This window comes from Callorhinchus milii, unplaced genomic scaffold, assembly GCF_018977255.1.
Source record: "Callorhinchus milii isolate IMCB2004 unplaced genomic scaffold, IMCB_Cmil_1.0 Scaffold1, whole genome shotgun sequence".
Taxonomy (NCBI): Eukaryota; Metazoa; Chordata; class Chondrichthyes; order Chimaeriformes; family Callorhinchidae; genus Callorhinchus; species Callorhinchus milii.
Window position 1 is genome coordinate 129,339,335 of NW_024704742.1, and position 24,535 is coordinate 129,363,869.

Genomic DNA, 24,535 nt, shown 5'->3' on the forward strand with positions numbered 1-24,535 from the left:
AAGACCAATTTTCATGATTTTCAGCCAATCTAACCAGTTGACACATTTTTACACATCAAAAGTGGGAAGATGGTTTCTGAACAGGAAAACTCACCAGCCGTCCATTGAGGAATAGTGCCCCAAACCATCAGCCATTCTAAGTGTTACAATATTTGTGAAAAATAATCTGGGGAAATAGTTTATGCCATAGAATGTGTAGAGGTGAACAAGGCAAACTTTTCTCCTTGCTGCCCTTACCAGGGAAACTCCTCACTAAAACAAGGCTCATATTCCAGGATTGGATTACTTACCTTTTTAAATGTTCAGTTTAACAGATCCAAGTCAGCATGGTGTTTTTAGCCCTCAACATTCATTCAATCAGACAGCTTTATGCCATTTCCACCGGTGGCACGATTTCTCCTCATGTTTGCTGACACATTGGATGCCAAATTTCTGACAGGAAATTGAGTTATAAAACTTTCCCACCAAAACGAATACCCTCATTGAATTTCATGGCTAAGGTGCTAAAACCTACAAACTCAATAAATGTCAATTATGTTTAGATATATGTATTTCTTTTGTCAATTTATATTACACCATGACATTTTGCTGGCTCGCCATTGATTTTTCTGGTGGGATAATTTTGGGGGGAATGGTTGTTTTTTAATACAAGGAGGGTCAAGGAGGTTTGATAGTGATACAGAATCGTCGCCGAAGTAATAAGTCTGAGTTGGCATGTCTACTGAGAACCCGAACAGGGTCTAACTGCCCCCAGAGTGATCCCAAAAAGTAATAGGATCTCCTTTGGCGGGCAGTGTGAATGAGCCACCTATAGTTAGAAAGGTATAGCTGCCAACCCTTGGCACATCACTCGGGATGAGAGTTTTATGAGCACAAAGAGTGAAATGGATTGCAGGTTATTGAAATATATAGAGAATATGTTTATTTTGAAAGAGAGGGATATAGTGAAACAGGTTACATTTCCCAGCCAAAAAGTGTGAGACTTGGCACTCCTGAGAAAGGGAAGAAGGCATGGGAGAAAGGAGCCCTGTTTTTATCTGCTGACCCAATGTGTGTCCCCAGCTCCACTATTTGTTCAGTGTTTCCAGTTATTTAACATCAACACCACATCAAATAGTACCAGACCTGTTGAGAATCTGTAATTTTCAGTGAGACCCAATGATTTTGTAGCTTTTGTTTCAAACTTTTCGACTTGAGTGGACTGTGATCGTTCACTTTGCTTTTCTCAAAATCTCACTTTTGGTTCAGGGATGAACTTAGCAAGATTGTTGATTTAATTTTACTGAAATGTTACTGTATTAACTAGAGAAATGGAAAGCACACACTGTATGGTCCAGTATTAGTTTGAGGTTTCATAAAACAAAATCACAACATTATTTCCCCTTGAGAGTCTTGGCCCACCTCCAACCTGCAAATACATTTCGACTACACAATATATACTTGTACCTGGTCATTTTATCAGGTTTATAAACTGAGAAATCAATTTTAATGGGAGAATGGTAGGTTTGATATTAAATTGGTAGAACTATGCCAGCCTGGTTCAGTTGGTAGCACTCCTACCTGTAAGGGTTGTAGGTTGGAGTCCTGTAGCTCAGTGGTTAGAGCACTCGCGTTGCAAGCGAGAGACCAGAGTTCAATTCCAGGCAGGGCGAAACCTTGGGCAAGTTTCCTTACTCCACACGCCTAATAATAATCCCTCCAAAACCAAAAATAAATTGGTCATTTTCAATCCACGACAGTTTATGGGACATTGCTGTGCGCAATTGGCTGCCACGTTCGCCCACAAATATAGTCAATTCACTTTACAGTGTGTTCTGTGAAGCGCTTTGGGACATCCTCAAAGCAGACATCCAAAACTTAGCACTGTATTTTAAGCATGTGCCATTCACCAAGACTGAAGAATGTTACAAATCTGAACTTCCTAGGACTTCAGCCTGTGCCAGTGTTTGGATAAATATTAAAGTACTACTATAGTAGAATGCTATGAAACTAACTTCTGTTGTAAATTTATAATTGATAGCATATCATAGTGTACATACAAACCCTCATGCATGCCTTTGTCACCTCTCGTCTGGATTACTCAAACGCACTCGTCACCCGTCTCCCCAGCTCCACTATTCAAAAGATCCAGCTCATTGAGAACTCTGCCGCCCGCATACTGACCCGGACCAAACTCCGTACTCACATCTCACCACCGGATCGACTTCAAGATCCTCACTTGTGTTCAAATCCTTTCACTCTCTGGCATCTCTCTACCTTTCCGACCTCCTCACTCCTCAATCCACCACCTGACACCTCCGCTCGACTGGCACCGGCCTCCTGCTCGTCCCTGCAAGGATTATTATTATATCCTCACATGGCCTCTTTGGGGGGGGGGGGGGGGGGTGTCTGACACGTGTGGAAACCCATCATCATCAATCATGCTTAAGAGCTTCCAATCCAAACTGAGAAGTCCATGTGTCCCACCTGCACATGGGAATCCCAGAGACAGATTGTCTGAGTGGGATGCGCACTCTCTCCCCGGAGCGACGCTTCCCGCTTACCTAATTCCAGAAAATATTGGGCGCAGTTTGGCAAGAGGCAAGGTTTTGGGGGACCCGAGTGCGCGTTGGGGGGGTGGGGGGGTGGTACTGGGGTCAGGCGCTGACAGCATCAGCATCCAAGGCTGCACTCTCCACCTCTCAAAGCCAGTCAGGAACCTCGGTGTTTTGTTCGACCCTGAGCTGTCCTTTCTCCCTCATATCTGCGCCACAACTGGCACCGCCTTCCATTACCTCCGGAATATCGCCAGACTATGGCACTACCTCACCCCTCACGCTGCTGAAACTCTGGTCCACGCCTTTATCACCTCAAGGCTGGACTATGGGAACTCTCTCCTCGTCGGCCTTCCCGGCACCTCCCTCCACACTGCAGGTCATTCAGAACTCTGCAGCTCGTGTACTGTCCCGCACCAGGCTTCACGACCACATCACTCCCACCCTCGCTCGCCTCCACTGGCTCCCCATCCCCCAGAGGATCGAATTCAAGATCCTCATCCTCACCTACAAGGCCATTCACGGCCTTGCTCCCTCCTACCTCTCCAACCTACTATCCCCTACCTACCTGCCCATACCCTCCGTTCCTCTGGCTCCGGTCTGCTCCACATCCCCCGCCCCAACCGCCCTACCATCGGTGGCCGGGCCTTCAGCCTCTCAGCCCCGAGGCTCTGGAACTCCATCCCCCAGTGCCTTCGCCACCTCCTCCCTTTCCTCCTTCAAGGCCGGTCTCAAGACCTTTCTCTTTGACCGAGCCTTCAGCTCCCCTCTTGACTCTCTACCCCATCCTCGCTCCCTCCCTTCCCTCCCCTCACCCTGACCATTTCCCCCCTCCTCTCTCCCTCCCTTCCCTCCCCTCCCCTGACCATTTCCCCCTCCTCGCTCCCTCCCTTCCCTCCCCTCCCCCTGACCATTTCCCCCCAATGCTCGGGTCCCAACCCAACTGTCCAGCGCCTTGGGACGTCCTCCCGACGTGAAAGGCGCTCTATAAATGGAATCTTGTTGTTGTTGTACTGCTGGAGTCTGACCGGCTAAGACTTGCCATTGAGACAGAAACAGAAGTGGCTGGGGACGGCCGGCAGGTCAGGAGGCAGCGTCCGCGGAGAAGGGAGAGTGAGGCAAACGTTTCGGGTCCCACGACCCTCGGTCAGAACTTCGCCTGAAAGGCCGTCCGCCGCCCAGCGCCCCGGGACGTCCTCCCGACCTGAACAGCGCTATATACGTATACGCGGGTAATCTTGTTGTTGTTGCGGAGACCCTCCCGGGCGGCCCGGCTCGATCCCGACATTGCGCTGCCAGACACGTCGCCACCGACCACCGCACGACCGGAGTTTTGCCGGTAATTGAAACACCGTTTAGTAGCCCAAACCCGAGCCCAAAAGTAGCCCAATATGACGCGTCGCCTCCTGCTGGGTCGCGGCAGAGCGACTGGTTTAGTTCAGTGCTTTTGAAACTCTGTAAGAGAAGGAAGGGGGGGAAGGGAGGGGGCGAGAGAGAGTTTAATCAGGTTAAAGTTTATGAAACAAATAAAAATGAGAAAACACGCCCAAAGCCACGTTTTCACGCACCAGCCAAAAAAAACCGCCCAATCTGGCCACATTGCTCACCGGCCGCGGCCGCCGCTGGTATTTCGACACAAACGATAAAATTCAAACGCCAACTGCCCCGGCGACTACGGCGGCCGTGCGGGTAGCGAGAGCCGCGCGCCCGCTAATTCACGTGGTAGCTGGGCGGGCGCAATGACGTCACGCGAGGCGCGGGGAGAGCCTGCTGAGCTCGGTGAGCGTCAAGGGGCGGGGCCGGGGCGCACTGATGTCACGTGCGGCAGGAGATGTTGGGGAGCGAGAGACGGGGAGGAGTTAAAGCGAGCCGACATGATGTATCGGTGGCTGGCGTCACGGAGAGACGGAAGAACAGGAGGAGGAGAAGAAAACGGAATGACGTTGCAGGGGAGCGTAAGGCAAACGGCGTGACACCGCAAGAGAGGGGGAGCAGGGGAGCAGGAGGGGGGGCGGATCAAGCCGGAGGGGGGCGGGCGGGGTGAGCTGACGTCAGAGGACGGAAGTGTGTGTGGGCGGAGCGCGATGACATCACAGAGGGCAGGAGGAAACGTGCCGTGCGGGGAAACGTGTTGCCGTCATGGTAGGGCACAGGAGGATGGGGCAGGAGGGGGGAGGGCGAGGTGCGGTGCATTGTGGTGTGATGAGCGCCTGGCAACAATCGGCACTGTGACAACCAATGGCGGTGGGTGGGGTGGCCTGAAGCAGCTCAGGCCGGGCTCGCGAGCGGAGGGGCTGAGCCGTTCGTTGCCACAGCGACAGGGAGGGCGGGGGTGGGGGCGGGCGGGCGGGCGGGGCGGGGCTCGGAGGGGGAGGTGGCGGCAGCAGAAGGCCCGCTGGCGGGGCGGGGTGGTTGGTAGGGACTGGCTGCTCTCGCGGTGTGTGCCTATATGCGGCCGACAGGGTATGTGGGTGTGTCTCCTGTTCGGTAACCCTTAAGAGGATAAGCGCCGAGGAAGGTAGGCAGGTGCTGTGTGTGTGTGTGTGTATGTATAGAGGCTCACCGCTCCCTCACCGCTTAGGCCGCTTTGCTCCGGTGTGTGTCAGACAGACAGACAGACAGAAAGAGAGACCGGGTGTTGGCTTCTGTCAGTACTCTGGTCACAAGGGGAGGAGGACAAATACATGTCTGTAAATCCTTAACCCCCTTCCCCCCCCCCCTCCCTCCCTCCCCACTCCCCGTCACAAGGGGAGGAGGACAAATATATATTTTATTTATAAACCCTCCACCTCCTCTCTCGCTCTCCAAACGCCCTACAGTAGACCCACACATGTTGATCTATCTATAATAGAATATTGCTCCCCCCCACCCACCCACCACCCCCTTTTCTCTCTGCTCCCTCCTCCCCCTATTATATATTTTTATTCGGTTGCTGATGATAGGGTGTGCACCCTTGTAGGGTTTGCTGGGGGTGAGAGACACACAGTTGCTTGTTTGCGGTGTTGGTTCTGATGTTGCTGCCGGTGTGTGTGTGTGTGATGGGTGATTGCAACAGGACCGGTCATACATCAAAATCGAGACGCTGCCGCACGGCTGTCTGCTTTAAGTGGTGTCATTGAGTATCTCCCCCCCCCCCCCCCTTCTTCTTAATGTCCTCCCACTGCAGTGTGGGGGGTGTGTGTTGTGTGTGTGTTTGTGTGTGGGTACAAAGAGGAAGAAACTCTTTCCGTCTTGTCACACCGTGAAAAGGGAAAGTGCTTTTTTTTATTTCTTGGGCACTGCATGTGCGGAAGATTGTAAATGCGACGTGATTTTTTTTTTAATCTGTCACAGACCTGCAGCAAACACCGCTCCTGCTCTTCTGCAGTTTTCTCTCAAAATGTAAATTGTTTCCTCCTCTTCCTCGTGGACTCTTGGCTGTAAGCCTCCTTGAGCTGCGCGTGTTTCCCGACGTGAAAGGCGCTCTATAAATGGAATCTTGTTGTTGTTGTTCGCCAGTGGGAAGATCTTTTCGAATGGGTGTATGTGCTTACGGCCACCATCCCCCTCTCCCCCGGCTCCAAGTCAGGCTCTGCTACTGTTAAGCGCTCTTAGGCGCTACCCTGCGTGGAGGGCGCTATACAAGTGCAAGTTGTTGTAAGGTGTGAATATCATTCTGCTCAACCAGATCAATGACCTTCCCCCTTAAATGTGAGATCTGTTTAAGCTGAGATGATGTGATATACTGTATCAGCTTGTATTATTTATTGTTAAACTTTTGCATCTTAATTCACGGGCCGGTGTTTTGCAGAACAATGTGGCATCCAAATGTGTTTAGCAAATATGTTTATTTGTTTACACACTCATGATGCTTTGATGTAATTGGTGATTTGGTGATTGGTGTCCTTTTTTTATAAATGATGTTAAAGTATGAATGTTGTGACCTAAAGTTTACAGTGTGAAGGTAAATCTGTAATAATGATCATTGTCAGTGCCAGGCTTCATAACCAGACACAACTGTTGGCTGCTTTGCACCTGCACTTAGCATTGTTTCGGATATTTATGAAGGTTGTGTTCTGTTTTTATAATTTTACTGCACACCAATGTTCATGGCTAAAGGCTTTCATATCTGTTTTTAGCAATTAACATTTTATCCAATCATTATTATTATTTCTGATTGGGGTATAAAAATGCTTAGGTTCTGTTTTTGAGTTGCGTTCCCCAGATGCCTCATCCTTCCGGTTCTCTTGACAATGATGCTGTTGAGCTAACCAAAAATGTGTGAGATTGATCCCATGCTTACCTTTTTCCACTTTTCCCGGGGGAAGCAATGACTTCTGCTTTTCCTGATGAGAAAGATACGACTGTGATTTCACCTAGAGAGAAATAGTAGACACAAAAATGGAAGCGCTTTCTTTTCTGTTCAGTGGTAGAATGTGTTAAAATAAACCTTTGCACTTAATAAAAAAAGAGAGGTGGCCCAGTGATAGGAATCTTCACCAGAACACATTTTTTTCCTTGTGAAACATTACACGATAATGTAACCTTGGAATTCTACTAAGGGTATATTTTCTAACAGCAGAATACTATTTGGGGGGAAAAATACTATTGTAGCCATATGTTGTATAACAGCTGCTTGTAATGTGAGAAACTATATATAACTTAATAATAATACAGTATGATATTTAGTATTATAAGTGATAAAAAAGACAAGCTTGTATAATTTTTGGTCTTTTCTATTCAATGACAACAACAAAATTATGTTTGTATAGTGCTTTTCACGTCAGGAGGATGTCCAAATCAGCAGTGTACCTGCCATTTTATAACTGCTTCTGAATTAATCATTTATTTCCATTTCTTATGGTTTCATTCCTGCAGTGGTTATGCATTTTTAAGCTCTAATATTAGATTGGAAGTCATTAGTAACCAACCTGCTCTGAGCAAGTTGTCTGCTATACTTACAGAATGTGAAACCTCTTCACTTTTGTTAAATTCTGTGAATGCTTTGAGATATCCTTCAAACGTGAGTGGTACTGTATCAAATACAAGCATTATTATCTGAAACTGATCTTTGTTTCGTGCTGCAAAGTTGTGCTTTTGAACAACTGGAGAAAAGAGGCGGTACAGAGTTAAATATTATCCAGTTTACACTTGATTCAAAGAAACCATCGGTCTTGTTGTTGGGATCTTCAGATGTGTTGTCCTTGGTGGTCATCCATAGATGTGGTTCCCACTCGGAAGAAAGAAGGGGATCCAATTTTGTACCATATGTACCATTCTTTGTATGAGAGGTTAAACCAAATCTCAGCTTCCTGACTAGATGAAAGTTAAGCATCCCATTCTTAAAGAGAAATTCAAATAAGAGATGGGAGCTTTTCCCAGTTTCTTGGAAAGAATACTGCCCCTTCCTCCCAATAAAATTGGTCACTCCTAGCTGTTTGTGGGACATTGTATGATCAAATTAGCTGGTATATTTATCCACAAAATACGTACACTTTATAGTATATCGTGAAATGCTTTGAAATATCCCGACAACATGATAAGTTGCTATATCTCATGTAAAGATTATTATTACTGTATTACTATTTCTGTATGGATACCTCAGTGCAGTGTTGGAAACTTTCTTTAAAATGGAACGACGTTATCAGTTTAAATTCTTTGTTAGGACTTTGGGTTTATAGTTGCATGTCAGTGCAGTGTTGGAAGTACTGCAATGTCAGAGGTGCTGCCCTTCCGATGAAATGTTTAACCAGGGTCTTCTGTCTGTTTGTTAAAGTGCTTTCTACCAATCCCATGATGCTATTCAAAAGAAAAGAAATTTTCTCCCGGTGTCCTCACCAATAATTATCCAAATAAACTACTTTTTACTGTTTAGTTCAGCAATGAAGGTCTGATAGCACCCGCTCTTCTTGTGTTTGTGCTGTGATTAATATGCATACAAGTCGTGTTCATTAATGGCGAATCGCAAGTCTGTCGTTAGAGAGGTTCAGAGTGTCTTGTCAGGTGGTGTACAGAGACCAGCTTACCATTCCTATTTGAAAGAAACATGGATTTTTTTCTCCTGTTAACCTCCTATTTTCCTAATTCCAAATTCAAATCAATCTTTTTGTTTACGGAACATTACAGGTGCATAATATCTGACGTGTCTGCCTATGCATCAACATACAGCTTCAAGTATATTTTGTAAAGCGTTTTGGGATGTTTATTTTTATGATTTATGTAAATGTTGTGGCAATATAATCCAAGTTATTGTTAAAAATATATACATTTTTGTGCTGTTACCAGCACACTCATTTTATAAATAAAAAAATAATAATAATTGGTCACTCAATCCACAACTGTTTGTGGGGCATTGCAATGCACAATTGGTTGCTGCGCTTCACCCACAAAATATAGTCAATTTACAGTATATTCTGTGACATGCTTTGAGGTGTCCCAAAGATGTGATAAGGGGCTCTACCAAATGCAAGTATTATAAATATATAAAGAGGAAGAGGCTGTCCAGGGTAAATGCGGGTCCGCTACAGGCAGAGACGGGGAGAATTATAGTAGTGGACAAAGACATGGCAGAGTCATTAAACAAGTACTTTGCAACTGTCTTCACCTTAGAAGACACTGAAAACCTACCAAGAATAAAGGGGAACCAAGAAGAAAATGTTAGCAAGCAACCTGGAGGAATTAATATTAGTAAAGAAATGGTTTTAGGTAAATTATCAGGTCTTAAAACTGATAAATCTCCTGGACCTGATGGCCTACCTCCTAGGGTTTTAAAAGAGGTGGCTACTGAGATAGTGGATGGCTTGTCTTTGATCTTCCAAAATTCTCTGGATTCTGGAACGGTTCCCATTGATTGGAAGATTGCAAACGTGACACCACTATTTAAGAAGGGTGGGAGAGAAAAGATGGGAAACTATAGACAGTTAGTCTGACATCAGTGGTAGGGAAAATTCTTGAGTCCTTAATTAAAGATGTCATTATGGGATTCCTGGAAGACCATAACAAGATTAGGTAGAAGGGAAGTCATGCTTAACTAATCTTTTAGAGTTTTTTGAAGATGTATCTAGCAGGTTAGATAGAGGGGAACCAGTAGATGTAGTATATTTAGATTTTAAAAAGGCATTTGACAAAGTGCCACACAAAAGGCTATTGCACAAGGTTAAGGCCCACGGGATTAATGGGAACATATTAGCATGGATTGAAGAGTGGCTAATGGGTAGAAAACAGAGAGTAGGGATAAACGGGTCATTCTCGAATTGGCAGGATGTGACTAGTGGAGTGCCACAAGGATCAGTGCTTGGGCCTCAGCTATTTACAATTTACATCAATGATCTAGACGAGGACATTGAATGTAACGTATCTAAATTCGCGGATGACACTAAACTAGGTGGGAGAGTAAGCTCTGAGGATGATGCAAAAAGATTGCAACGGGATATAGATAGGCTCGGGGAGTGGGCGAGTAGGTGGCAGATGGAATTTAATGTGGGGAAGTGTGAAGTTATTCACCTAGGTAGAAAAAATAGAAAAACATATTATTTTCTAGAGGGGGAGAGATTAGATAGTGTTAGTGTTCAGAGGGATTTGGGTGTCCTTGTACACCAGTCTCAACAAGTTAGTTTGCAGGTGCAACAAGCAACTAAGAAGGCGAACGGCATGTTAGCGTTCATTGCAAAAGGTTTAGACTACAAGAGTAGGGAAGTCTTGCTGCAACTGTATAGGGCTTTGGTGAGACCGCACCTAGAGTATTGTGTGCAGTTTTGGTCTCCTTATTTAAAAAAAGACATACTTGCCCTAGAGGGGGTGCAGCGTAGATTCACTCGGTTAGTTCCTGGGATGAGGGGACTGACCTATGAGGATAGGCTGAATAAACTAGGGCTGTATTCTCTAGAGTACAGAAGAGTTAGGGGAGATCTCATTGAAACATATAAGATTCTTAAAAGGCTGGATAAAGTAGAGGGTCTGTTTCCCCTGGTAGGAGAATCTATAACCAGGGGTCACCGTCTTAAAATTAAGGATCAGCCTTTTAGAACAGAGTTGAGGAAACATTTCTTCATTCAGAAGTTAGTGAATTTATGGAATTCACTACCCCAGAAGGCTGAAGATGCTCAGTCCTTGAACATCTTCAAGGCTGAGACTGATAGATTTTTTTAAAAAAACAGAGGGATTAGGGGCTATGGGGATAGGGCAGGTAATTAGAGTTAGGTCTGAAGATCAGCCATGATCTTATCGAATGGCGGGGCAGGCTCGAGGGGCTGAATGGCTTGCTCCTAATTCTTATGTTCTTATTATTAAAAGTTGTTTGCACAAAAAGATCTCGGTTTCAGATATCAACAAGAGTATTAATGAGTTTCATTCCACACTGTAGTGGTGTATAGTATATACTTACCCTGTTATCAGACTATAATTGAATGCAAGGTGGATGGCACCTGTCACACTGACAGTGCTGATTTTAATCTTGTGTATTATAGTGTCTTCAAAACAACTCTAAACATATTTTAATTTGGTAACATACTCCCAACCATCTATTTTATCTAATATGCTCAGTATTATGACATGCTTCATAATTCCACACTATTAGTGTTTTACTGGTTGCACAAGGTGAGGCTCATAATAAACTACAATTTTTTTTTTAAAAAACTATATTTTTGAATTCCCCTCCTCACTCCTCATCTCCACGAGCAGGGTTTCTAGACTGGATATGGATTAGGTGCTGACAGCCATCTGGCAGCTTGGCCAAGTGGTGGAATCTGGACAGTGAGTTTCAGCAGGCTATTTGTCACTGGGTTAATCCCAACAACCCTGGCCTGTGTCTTCACCAAATGTTCAGGAAATAGCATGCCATCAACCAGCGTCATTGAATCAGGAGAGAGAGAGACTCGTTCTTTTTTTATCTTCTATTTTGCCTCCCCAACCAACCCACCTGGGCACGAAAGCCAATCAAACCAAACTGCTTAGACCAGAAGCCCTCCTGACCAAAGCCCTCCGGGATGTTACCCCGCATAAAGAGCACTATATAAGTGCAAGTTGTTGTTGTTGACCTGTGTTGCAGTACTACATTAGCCTGGAAAGAGCAACTAGAATTTTTTATATGTTTTGTTGTTATCTCTATCTGTAACCACCCTGGGACTAAATGTGCCACACATTGATGAAATTGATAACTAAGCCACATTCAGCAACCAGATATTGTTGTCCAAATTACTTTTCATGTGCTTTCATGTGATATTAATAGTATGGGCTATAAATCAAAATGTTTTTACACCACTTATGGCATACTACAATTCCAAGCATTCCTTTCCAGGACAGCACAGCAAAACAAACTGAAGGAATGTTGAGTAAAAAGAAAATGCTGTGATTTTAAAAATGTCAGGACATCACAACATTTCAGAATTATTGTGCAGAACATTGCAGAAAATTTATAGCAAAGTCTCGAGTCTGTCTCACTAGTTTACCATGAAGTGTATAGATAATGTTTGGCAAATGCTCTGATGGACAGCTTGTCTCTTGCTGGCAGTTTTCCCCAGACATTTAACAGCCATACTAGCCATATCATCTAGTGTAGTAGATTTCTAAGCTTCAACATGCATGGCTGGAGTGGTTTGTGGTGCTTAGAAAAAGCGTTTGTATCTGTCCTCATTGTCAATTTTATTGCTTCGGTCAGTAGTATATTAGCATTTGGGTAGAATGGGGTGGAAGATAGAACGCAGAATACTCCCAATTGTGGTATCTTCATACAACTCTTGCCAAAAGTATGGGTAATTTCATTTTAATGTCAACTTGAGTTTATAGGGATGGTTAAAAACGTGGCCACCTCCATTTATGCTGGATTCATAGTAACTATTTCCAAACAGTCCTAGAAGCAGCTTGTTTTAAGAGGACTCGAGAAAACTGTTTTAAGTATATTGTTGCAAATCCTTTCACTTTAAGTACAGCGCATTGGGGGCACCAATTTGTGGTGCCAGGGGGGTAAGGAGGAGAAATAAATTATTTTCCCTCATACTACTGAGTTCCTGTTCCTGTCTAAATTGCTCTGAAAGGGTAAAATGTGAGGGAGAGACTTTCCCACCTATGTCACATGCGCTCTTGAATATATGAGACAAGTCTTGCTTCTTCAGTCATTTACATAAATTCCAACAATCAGAAACTATTATACTTAATCTATTATTAATCTCATGTATGTATTATTACTTGAGGGAGAAAAGAAGAAATGTTTTCACCTGGAGGCTTATGAGAATATTAAGTGTTTAGCTGTTGAGGCTGAAACCATAACAGCACTAAAAAAATAAATTGGATGAAATGTTGAAGCCATAGAATGTAAAGGACTGTGGAGTCCTGTAGCTCAGTGGTTAGAGCACTCGCCTTGCAAGCGAGACACCTGGGTTCAATTCCAGGCAGGGCGAAACCTTGGGCAAGTTTCCTTACTCCACACGCCTGATAATAATCCCTCCAAAACTAAACAATAATAAATTGGTCATTTTCAATCCACGACTGTTTGTGGGCCACCGCTGTACACATTCGGCTGCTGGTTTTGCCCACAAATATATGACCAATTCACTTTACAGCATATTCTGTGAAGTGCTTTGAGATGTCGAAAAGACGTGAAAAGGGCTATATCAAATGCAAGAATTATTATTATAAAGGAAGGGGTATGGGGAAAGAGCCGGGAATTGATATTTGGTTAGTCACCGACTGTAGATGAGTTAGCACCAATTAAATGCTTGATGGGTTGAATGGCCTCATCAACCTCCCCCTGTCACCTGGCACTGTTCCTACCCCCCTCAAAACAGCCAGTATCACCCCCACCTTGAAGAAACCTTCCTTTTTTACCCAACACAGCTATCTAGCTACCGGCCCATCTCCAATTTCCCTTTTCTGTCCAGGGTTCTTGAGAGCCGTTGCCTCCCAGCTTCGCTCTTTCCTTTCCTCCCACTCCCTCCATGAGCCCCTCCATTCGGGTTTCCGTGCTGCCCACAGCACGGAAACTGCTCTGGTCAATGTCACAAATGACATCCTGACCATGTGTGACCAGGGTTCCCTCTGCCTCCTTGTCCTCCTCGACCTCTCCGCCGCTTTTGACACTGTGGATCATTCAATCCTCCTCCACCGCCTCTCCTCTCACCTCAACCTCCAAGGTTCTGTCCTTGAGTGGTTCAGGTCCTACCTTTCACACCCCCTCTACTTTGTCTCAGCCAATGGCTTCTCCTCCAGCCTCCACACTGTCTCGTGCGGCATTCCTCAGGCTCTATCCTCGGTCCCCTCCTCTTCACCCTCTACATACTCCCCCTTGGTGACATCATCCACAGACATGGGGTAAATTTTCACATGTCGGTGGATGACACCCAACTTTATCTCTCTGCCTCCATCCTCAACTCTAGGACTACTGCCATCCTGATTGACTGCCTGTCCGACATCAAATCCTGGACAAGGGACAACTTTCTCCTGCTAAATGTCAGCAATACCGAGGCCCTCTTAATTGGCTCGCGCTAGCACCTCCGCACCTGGCAGGATCAGCCTCCACGGCTGCACACTCAACCTCACTAAGCCAGTCAGGAACCAGCGCCTTGGGACGTCCTCCCGACGTGAAAGGCGCTCAATAAATGGAATCTTGTTGTTGTTGTCTTGTTTGACGCTGAACTGTCCTTTCTCCCCCACATCCGCGCCATGACTGGCACTGCCTATCACCACCTACGCAACATTGCCAGACTCCGTCACTGCCTCACCCCTCAAGCTGCGAAGCCCTTACCCACCCTTTGGTCACATCAAGGCTCGATTATGGAAATTCACTCTCATCGGCCTTCCCAACTCTTCCCTTCACAAGATGCAGATCATCCAAAATTCTGCATCTCGTGTACTCTTGCACACCAGGCTCCGTGACCCCATCACTCCCACTCTCGCCTGACTCCACTGGCTCCCCATCCCTCAGAGGATCGAATTCAAGATCCTCGTCCTCACTTTCAAGGCCAATAATAATCCCTCCAAAACAAAACAATAATAACTTGGTCATTTTCAATTCACGACCGTTTGTGGGACATTGCTGTGCGCAATTGGCTGCCGCGTTCGCCCACAAATATACAGTCAATTCACTTTACAGCATATTCTGTGAAGTGCTTTGAGATGTCTAGAAGATGTGGAAAGCGCTACATCAAATGCAAGTATTATTATTAACATTATCCATGGCCTTGCCCCCTCCTACCTCTCTGACCTACTGACTTCCTACCAAACTGCCTGGTCAGCGGGCTCCGGCCTGCTCCTTGTCTCCCGCCCGACCTGCCCTACCATCGGTGGCCGAGCTATCAGCCTCTCTGCCCCCCACCCTCTGGAACTCCATCCCACAGTCCCTTCGCCTCGCTTCCTCACTTACTTCCTTCAAGTCCGGTTTCAAGACCCTCCTCTTCGATCGTGCCTTCGGTCGCCCTTCCACCTCTCTGCCTTCCCTCACCCCTACCCCACCCCTCCCCCATGCTTGGATCCTGACCTCTGACTGTCCAGTGCCTTGGGATATCCTCCCGATGTGAAAGGCACTCTATAAATGTAATTTTGTTGTTGTTCCTAGGCTGTAATTGTTATGATGTGTCATAGTTGAGTCCTAAGGTCCATGGAAGCAGCTGTGACTTTCCTGGAGCCAATTCTACTCCAAATATTGGGCATTACCTCATGCCAGAGCCTGGTGCTTAAGATGTTGCACGATTGGATGACTTACTATTTTTATGGTTGTAAATCAATTTTAAAGATGTTGTCAGGTGATATTTGTGAGCTACAGTACTGGATAACTGTGTACTTCAACTGGAAAAGGCACTGGTCGGTAATGAATTGTTGGAAACAATTTTGCTGATTGTGGTTGTTTGTATTAGTGCTTTATTGACTCAAGTACAATACTATATAGCTTGACAAAACATGATTGCCTCTCAGCTGCTCTCAGCTGTTTCAAGTAAAGGCCACATATGTATTTTTCGTAGGGAAGGAGGAAATCTAATGGATACAATACAAAATTACATTTGTATAGCACCTTTCACGTCGGGAGGACATCCCAAGGGGCTGAGATGGATTAATTTGGGACTCTGTCTCTCAAGATAAGTTGCAAACCAACATCAGTGTGTCCTGTAGCTCCCTTTCTCATCCCTATCTGCTCTTAATTGAACTTGTGCTTACACTTGATGTATTCCTTGACTAAATTTCTGTTTCAAACCTTGCACTCAGTTTTTGACTATCTCTAGAACATTCTCCACTTCTGCCCCAATCTTACCTCTGTCCTCTGATCTGGATTTGGAAATAGCTACAGTAAGAGATAGAAACCATAATGCAAAACATTTCAGCACAAGATGAAATTTTAAAGTTTAAAAGGACCCAAAAGGGAATTGAAAATGAGGACAACCAGGAGATAAATACAGTAATATATCAGTAATCCTTCCATTTAGTACAGCATTTTATTATCTTGTCAATATCTCCAAGTGCTTCATAGGTTTTATTGTAAGTCAACATATTAAATGTCTTCTTGGAGGTAGTAGTGTGATGAACATCCAGTTCATGTAGTGTTGCTGTGGAATTTTGAGATTAACTCTACCTAGGGTTACTTAAAGAGATAGGTGAGAAGGAGAGTTTGAAGGAGTGAGTCAACAGTTGTGAGTTTCTAACAGACTGGGAAGCAGAAAATTTTTCCATGTGCAAGAAGTGTAACCAAGACATACCTGGAATTGCAAACCCATAGCCAGAACTCAATAATTGGAAAACTAATTGAATCAATAATCAGAAGTTTAATGTAATGGGNAAAAAACACAACTTCAGATAGGTAGCTCCTGTTGTAACAATTATTATGGACTTTTGTGGAGATAATATCCCAAAATGTCAGTGGGAAACTAATGTCTAGTGTAGTTAGACACACAATATAAGAAACGGTGTGATGGGTAATATTATTCTGTAAGTGTGACGTCAAATTGGCTGAATGTCCACCTTTATTTAAAGCTGCTCTTGTGATCTTGATTCATTCAGTTACTTATAGTCATATTGGCCAACAGAAGACGCTTAATCCACCTCTGGATTTAAACCCAGTCCTTGAAACTGAAAATTGTCCTACTTACTGAATCTTTTAATCTGTGATGTTAAATTAGGCAACAATGGTAATATCTATTCTGTTTTAGGAAAGATATAATCAGATCTTCTGTTAAACAGCACATTAGAACTATTTTTTTCCTACAATGTGTGCAGGTGGACATTAAAGATCCCATGGCACTGTTTGAAAAGAGAAGGGAGTTTCTCATGGTATCTTGACCAACAATCTCCCAGACAAAATTGGTCATTCACTTCATGTAGGACATTGCTATAAGAGACTTTACTGTGTTTATTATGTATCCTATGAAGCGCTTTGAGACAACCTCCTGGACTGAAAGGCAGTATATTAAATGCAAGAATTATTATCATTACCATAAACTTCAGAACTTTAGCAAGTTAAGGATATAGATTACATTGTTAAAGGTATATGTTTAGTGGTGCTTAATGTTGAATTTAATACAAATTGCTGATGGTTTTTGATAGGCAATATCAAGAGTTAAATAGAATATTATTTTCATACTTTCTGTGCTCATACATTTTGCCCCCTTTATTTTTCAGACTCAAGATTGTAAAATGGTTTCATGTCCCACGAATGTGATACTGAAGTGGCTTGAACATCTGAACAGTTCCTGGGCCTTGGAAGACAGCGAGTCTGCAGCCACAAGGGAAGGTGCCACAGCATTATATGAAAAGCTGCTCAACAACAAAGAAGTGGTCGGAGTATCTCAGCAGGCACAACACCTAATAGGCCCTCGACTGCCAGATTTCGAGCATGAGTCTTCAGCTGTGGAAGAACGTGAGCAGTATCTCTCTGCACTGCTCAACAGCCAACAAAATTTGGCTCGGATAGTCTTTGGAAATTCGCCTTATGCTGTAGCCTTGCATAAGCGATTAGTATCGCTTCAAAGAATCTTCTATGCACTTTCTAACAAATACCATGATCGGTTTAGATCAGGGCAGCAAGTACAAAGGCAGAGTTCGGACAGCAGATTGGATCTGAGAGATACATTGGCCAGGAATACCAGAGTAAAATCAGGTACTGATGTTCTAATCGAGCTGGGAGTGAAGACTGGCCTAAGCCTACTGTTTGCACTAATTCAACAAAACTGGCAACAATCGAAGCTGGATCCAAGCTTGAGCCTGTGCAATGATGTTTTGTGTACAGCGTGCACAATTATCAATTCTCTACCTCCGCTTTCTCTAGCAAACGAAAATAAAATTCCGCAAGTCGGTCTGGACTGCCTCACGCAAGTGACTATGTTTCTGAAGAAGATGACCATGCCCAGTTCTGGGGCTGACAGTGAGGGACGAAGATTGGCTTCAGAGCTCCTGTTAGGCCTTGCAGTGCAGCGTGGCTCCTTGAAGTTCCTGCTGGAATGGATTGAAGTAGCATTGGCTGCTTCAGCAGCTGCTGCTAATGCTCATTTTGCACCAGATAAAGAAGGAATGATCGGACATGATTGTTTTTTAAAATCTTTGGAGCAACTGAAGCATTCTTCAGTAAGTAAAACACACAGTCAATCCACTTTACAATAAATTCTTTGAAGCGCTTTGACATTTCCTAGCGAAGTGATAAGATGGTAAATCAAAGGCATGGATTCTTAATATTTCAGAATATTTGAAATCATAGTGCGGTTTACAACCAGAAACAGCGCATTCCAAATGCAGAAATACATTTGCATGTTATTCAGTCAGACTAAAGACTGAATAACATGCAAATGTATTTCTGCATTTGGAATGCGCTGTTTCTGGTTCTGAACCGCACTATGATTTCAAATTCGGGGACAGACAAACTGAGAACCTGGATATGTATGAGCTGACCAGGGAGAGGCAACATGGTTTTGACAGAAACTTTGAGGTGGTAGTTAGGAGGATTGTTGGAAGCCATCCACATCCACACATTATCATTTGGAGGTGCAGAAAGCAATCAAAAAGTTCAGTGAAATGCTGGGATTTTGACAAGTTAACTGGAATATGAAAGCAAACTAAAATGTCCTGGTTAGACTTCATCTGAAATATTCTATTGAAATCTTGGTCACCCCTCTTTAGGAAAAGAGATTCGCTACTCCAAGACATAATTACCTATGAAGAGAAGAGCGACTGAATAAAACTGGGTTATAGTCCCTAGAGCTGAGCAAGTTAAGGGGGATCTGATTGAAATCTATGAAATAATAAAGGGAAAACTGATGTAGATTGATTTTACCCTGTATTGCACTTGATCTGGAATATCGTGTCCAAATAATTTTCAAATTAGACCTCTTCTGGTTAAAGGTGATTTGAGGAAACATTTACTTGATGATTGTATGAATGTGGAATACTCTGGAACATAGATCACAGGTGTTTGAGAAGGAATTGGTACTTGAGAAGTTACAGATATGGAGAAAATACTTGGAACTAGATGAGAAAGATACGTTATTCCATAATTTAATACAATTAATAAATGCATACTCAATGAGCTCAATGGCCCAATCTTATTTGTGTGTTCTCTCTGTCCTTAATCTATTTATTTATGGTATTGCCTCCCACAAGTAGTGAACAGTTTTAAATACATTTTGGTAGTTGTATATTTTACACCAAGGGAAAGGATATCTTCCTCTCCATATTTTCTGTCTTGCCTTCTTTTCAGATGGGGCTTAAGCAACAGTATTGCTTTATTTATATTTAAAAGGATAGTTTCTAACTAATCAAGTAAAGGTATCTGTGAATGGAAACTGACTGGTTACTTATTCTGATCTTTCATTGCAAATTGTAAATATATAGAAAGAACCTTGCTTTCACTCATCCCGCCTTTTGAGTCCTTGAGCACAATATAGTGGATATTTATTTGCCAAAACACTTATTTATTTATTTTCTGTTTTTATTCTAGAATATGTGTGTAGATTACCTTCAGAATCAGGAGCTGAAGAAGACTCCAAATGGTCTGTGTTCTCTTGCTAATGCTGCAGTTTGTGTTTTTGAAGAGGTTTGTACTGCTTTCACTACTTTCACAATTTACATAGTATTTTATATTATAAAATGGAGATAACTGTTGACTGAATAATCCAAGTACAATTTGTTGTTTTCTTGGCAACATTTTTTTCAATTTCATTCTTCTCGAAGTACTTTTAATGTGAATATTTTTATATGCCTTATTATTTTAATTCACTCTGCCCCATTCACCTAGTCTAAGCTGTCAAGTTCACTGATGTGGACTTCCAATTAATGAATGAAATTAATTAATAAAAGGAGCTATGCAAATGTCATTTTGTTGTTGTTTTAAGTGCATTTTGACGATGTGATCTGCTAAAATTGCAGAGCTATCTTGAGGGACTGAATAACCAACTTCTCTTCTCTGTATCTGATGTGCTTGATTCTTGAGATTTCCCATTAGGAACATTCATTGCCAACTGTGCTGATTAATACCTGCACATGGAACATGATCACTTAAGTGGTGCACTGGATGACTTGCCCTAATTTGGTGAATCCCCTTCCCCTAGTACTTTGTCTTGATATTGGACACCAATTTTACAGCTGAGATGAGAAGTTTTCTATGGAGACTGTGAAAGCAGCTCACTTGCTGTACATAATCTAATTAGAACTGTACTTGCTTTCCAATTATAGTATTGTGAGAGGTGTACCTTTTTCTTAACTGGTTCAATTTCAAACTTTACTTTGCTTAAGCAGAAATTACATAATTTCAGAAATTTGCAGGCAGGCTGGGACAGTTTTGTATGAGACAGTGCCATAAATAACACTTAAAAGCAGTGACCATTTCTGTAATGTTGCAGTTCATCCCTGTGATTTACAAGAGCTGTGGCTAAGTAACAAAATGAAAAGCTATTATCTATCAGTGTGTTTCAAACCCAATTTTTAAATTTTTTTTTAAAAATAGGCTAGTTATTCTTCCCTATTCTCTTTTGGTTCTCTAGGGCCTAGGCAATGTACCATTCCACAACTAAGATGGTTGCAGGTGAGCTGCACCCAGGGATGTGTTTGTCACTTTTGAAACAGTTGCTAGGAGCTAAGGTGCCCAAGAATAGCTCAGATTGACTCCTTTTTTAAAAGAAAAACTAATTGTATTTTTTGGCATCCTTTCACATAGGGAGATATATTACCACTGTTTGGTTCCTCCCCCAATGCCTTGGCTAAGATTGAAACCCCTGCCATCTTCATCTCAATAGTGGCCCCAGACACTATACCTTTGTGCCACAATGTTTTTGTGCAACAATTCACTGCAGTAGTTTGAACCGTTATTTTTAAGAGATTAGCTGGGTGCTGTTTTACAAATGGTACAGGATAATCTCATGATCAACGGAAGTTATGATATGACAGTGGCAGTCATTACAAGTTTGTAAACTTGCAGTTCTAGAATTTCATCTCAATAGTAAGGCTCATTTTTGACAAGTGCCAAGGATTGTGTTTGAATAGTGCTATTTGATAAGGGAGTGCTATTGGCATTATAGTTGGAACGAGTGAAAAAATAAATCTTAAGGTCGTTCCTGGAACAGATTTCTGAGGATTTGTTGAATTGGTGTTTTCTATCTGATTGGCTTGGCACAGAGCATTGTTCTATTTGTGCCACGTAGGTGATGGTTCTGCTTAGGTCCTGGGTTCTCTCTTACACCTTGGAATGTAACTAGCTATAGTTGGTGGAGGAGAAAATTGACCAAAAAAAAATTTATTCTCACGTAATAACAGATACAATTTTTATAACTCTAGTATAACTGACAATGTGCAGATAAAATTCTATTCTTGCTGCTATTCACAGCCGCCCCTCCCTCCCCCACATTTGTAGAGATGTTGAGAATAGGATTGAGCTGGTCTACAATGCCTTCCACAAATAAGTAGCTTCCCAACTCAGGTTTCATTAAAATAAAAACTGACAATATAGAATAAATGCCTATTTATTGTTGGAGAATAACTTACTGGTGTACTAATTTGAATTAATTTGTCTGGCTTGCAGTGCTGAACATTTCTTTAGGCTTTCTGAATCTCGGTAGTATTTCATGCTAACTGGTCTGCTTTTCCTCCTTTTAGATTTGCAGGCTAGCCTTAGACTGCCTGTGCAGCACCAGTTCACATAACTCTCAGAGCCGAGAGAGTGAGTCCAGTACAGTATACGTTTGGGGTAGCAACAGCAGCCATCAACTCGCAGAAGGAACACTGGAAAAAATATTGCAACCCAAATTAGCACACGGGTTTGCCAATGCTCAGACGGTAAGCAGGTTTAAGATCAAGAACTTAGTGTTTGTGATAACATTGTGCTAACCTGTACTTGTGCATAAGAGCCGTGTAATGAAGATAACTATCCATAAACGGTTTTGCAGAAGCAGGTTAACACTAGATATTTTTACTAGAAAAGAGACGTTTAACATTGGGACCTACTAGAGGTGCTTAAAATTATTTTTAAAAAAAGGATTTGATAACATTAGCATATGTAGGCTTTTTGGGGTGTTCGTATTTAAGGGGACACAACTATAATAAGAAAGCAACTAGGAGATCTAAAAGAGAATTTAGAAGGGTAGTGAAAATATGGAATTCAAAGCCCAAAGCGGTGGTTAAAGCAAATGGTATTAATGCACTTGAGAGGCAGCTCGACCTTCATATGATGGAGAAAGGAATAGAAGGAAGGCGGTGAGGAATGGGTGGAGACTTGCGTGGACTATAAATACCGGCACAGACTGGTGGGTGTATAACTTTGTGGCACAATGTCTTTGGGTAACGATTCACTGCATTAGCAAGCACCCTGATTTTTAAGAGATTACCTGCATGCTATTTTATAATTGCTACACAGAAATCTTGTGATCAACAGAGGTTATGGTAGGACAGTGGCAGTGGTTACAGTTTGTAAATTTACAGTTCTGGGCAAGTTTCCTTACTCCATACGCTCTGTTTACCTAGCAATAAGTAGGAGCCTGGTTGGTGGATTGCTTATCCGGGGGTAATAATTCCTTCAAAAAGATAATAATAATTAATTGTTATTTCAATCCACGACTGTTTGTACACTGCTGTGCACAATTGGCTGCCGCATTGCGCCCACAAAATATGTAGTCAAATTCACTTTACAGAATACTCTGAAGCTTTGAGACGTCTCAAAGATGTGATAAAGCGCTATATCAAATGCAAGGATTATTATTAGAATTCCATCTCAGAGGTAATCCTTATTATTGCTGTACAGTAGATGTAAATCTTCGAGTTCCCTCTTGAAATCTGATGTGGATTCTGCTCGACTACAAAGGCTTTTACATTAAGTGTGGAGTCCTGCAGCTCAGTGGTTAGAGCACTCGCTTTGCAAGCGAGAGACCTGAGTTTGATTTCCAGCAGGGTGAAACCTTGGGCAAGTTTCCTTACTCTGCACGCCTGATAATAATCCCTCAAGAAAAAAAAGCAATAACAATTTGGTCACTCAATCCACGACTGTTTGTGCACACTGCAGTGTGCAATTGGCTGCCATGTTTCACCCACAATTATACAGTCAATTCACTTTACAGCATATTCTGCGAAGCGCTTTGAGGGGTCGTGAAAAGCGCTATATCAAATGCAAAGATTATTATTATTTCACATTACTGCTATGTGTTCACCTTTTGGGTTTGAGCTTTTGTAAATAAAGACAGAATTTCAAAGAAAAGCAGGAAATGATTCATTCAATAAAGAGAAGTTAATGTAGCTTAGTATGTTCTCATGTGAAGAGGGGAAGAGAAATGTGACTGAAGTTTTTAAGATACGAAAAGGAATATGTGCAACACCAGAAAACAAAACAAAGGAAATGTTGATTATAGGATGCAGAAGCCTGAGGTAATTGTGATTCAAGATCAGTATCTTTACACACTATTTTATATTTGTGAAATAGCACAGAAAAAAAGTGACTTAATTGGAGCATCCAGAAAATGAATCATCGGATTCCTAATTTTTAAATTTGTATCAGATTGCTATTTCCTACAAAATGGCAGGATCATCATTACTTTTTCGTACATTTTTTCTTTTATCAAATCTAATATTTATTTATCTTTTACTAACATTTCCCCCAGATTGAGGCTGGACAATACTGCACATTTGCAATTTCCGACGATGGTTCTGTGAAAGCTTGTGGAAAGGGGAGTTATGGCAGACTCGGCTTAGGAGACTCTAACAATCAATCTGCACCAAAAAAGCTGACCTTTGAACCTCATCGCAGCATCCGGAAAATCTCCTCCTCTAAAGGCTCTGATGGTCACACGTTAGCTGTGACTACTGAGGGAGATGTATTCAGCTGGGGAGATGGTGATTATGGAAAGCTGGGGCATGGAAACAGTGCAACACAGAAATATCCTAAGCTGATTCAAGGACCATTATTAGGAAAGGTACTGTATAGCATTTGAAGTTATCCTAATGCAGCTTTTCTATTTCAAACATAATTTTTTATTTCTGCCCCATGCACATTTTGTTACAAGTGAAATTCTGCTTTGCCTTAAGCTTGCTGATCAATATAATTTCTGAAAGATCCACACTTTTCCAGGACTCTGCATGTTACAGTAGTTGTAATAGAATGTCCAATTTAGCATTGTGATCTAACATTGTGTCAGGTAGACATCTCATTGCAGAATCCTGGAACATTGATATGGGATGATTCCTATAGCAGCTGTTTGTGGAACATTGCTGCCGCATTTCACCACAAAAAACAGTCAAAAACACTTTGTACATCTTGTGAAGCGCTTTGAGACGTCTCTCCAGTGTAATTATCAAATGCAAGGATTATTATTTTATCAAATAAATAAGTCTTTGAAGTTTAAGACCCTTCAAATAATTCACTTTTTTTTCTTTTGCAGATTGTGGTCTGTGTGTCTGCAGGCTACAGGCATAGTGCAGCAGTTACATCTGATGGAGAGCTTTATACCTGGGGAGAGGGTGACTTTGGGAGACTTGGTGAGTACAAATGGATCTAGGGCTGTACAGTGTTGCCCTGTTATAACGTGGTATTGAGATCCATAAAAATCCAAACTTGATAGGCAGGTTCAATATGTGAA

The 24,535-nt window shown here is 42.7% G+C and overlaps 1 protein-coding gene across 1 annotated transcript in view; it reads left to right on the forward strand.

Annotated features, from left to right (window-relative positions):
* Window positions 1-4,742: 4,742 nt before the first annotated feature.
* The window catches only part of LOC103181023 (probable E3 ubiquitin-protein ligase HERC1), a 123,293-nt gene continuing 103,500 nt past the window's right edge, over window positions 4,743-24,535 (forward strand). Inside the window, exons 1-6 of the mRNA XM_007897212.2 lie at window positions 4,743-4,778; window positions 17,112-18,053; window positions 19,420-19,515; window positions 21,570-21,749; window positions 23,561-23,872; window positions 24,338-24,434. Of these exons, the coding sequence (XP_007895403.2) occupies window positions 4,773-4,778; window positions 17,112-18,053; window positions 19,420-19,515; window positions 21,570-21,749; window positions 23,561-23,872; window positions 24,338-24,434 (1,633 nt within the window). The 5' untranslated portion in view covers window positions 4,743-4,772. The remainder of the gene's footprint in view (window positions 4,779-17,111; window positions 18,054-19,419; window positions 19,516-21,569; window positions 21,750-23,560; window positions 23,873-24,337; window positions 24,435-24,535) is intronic.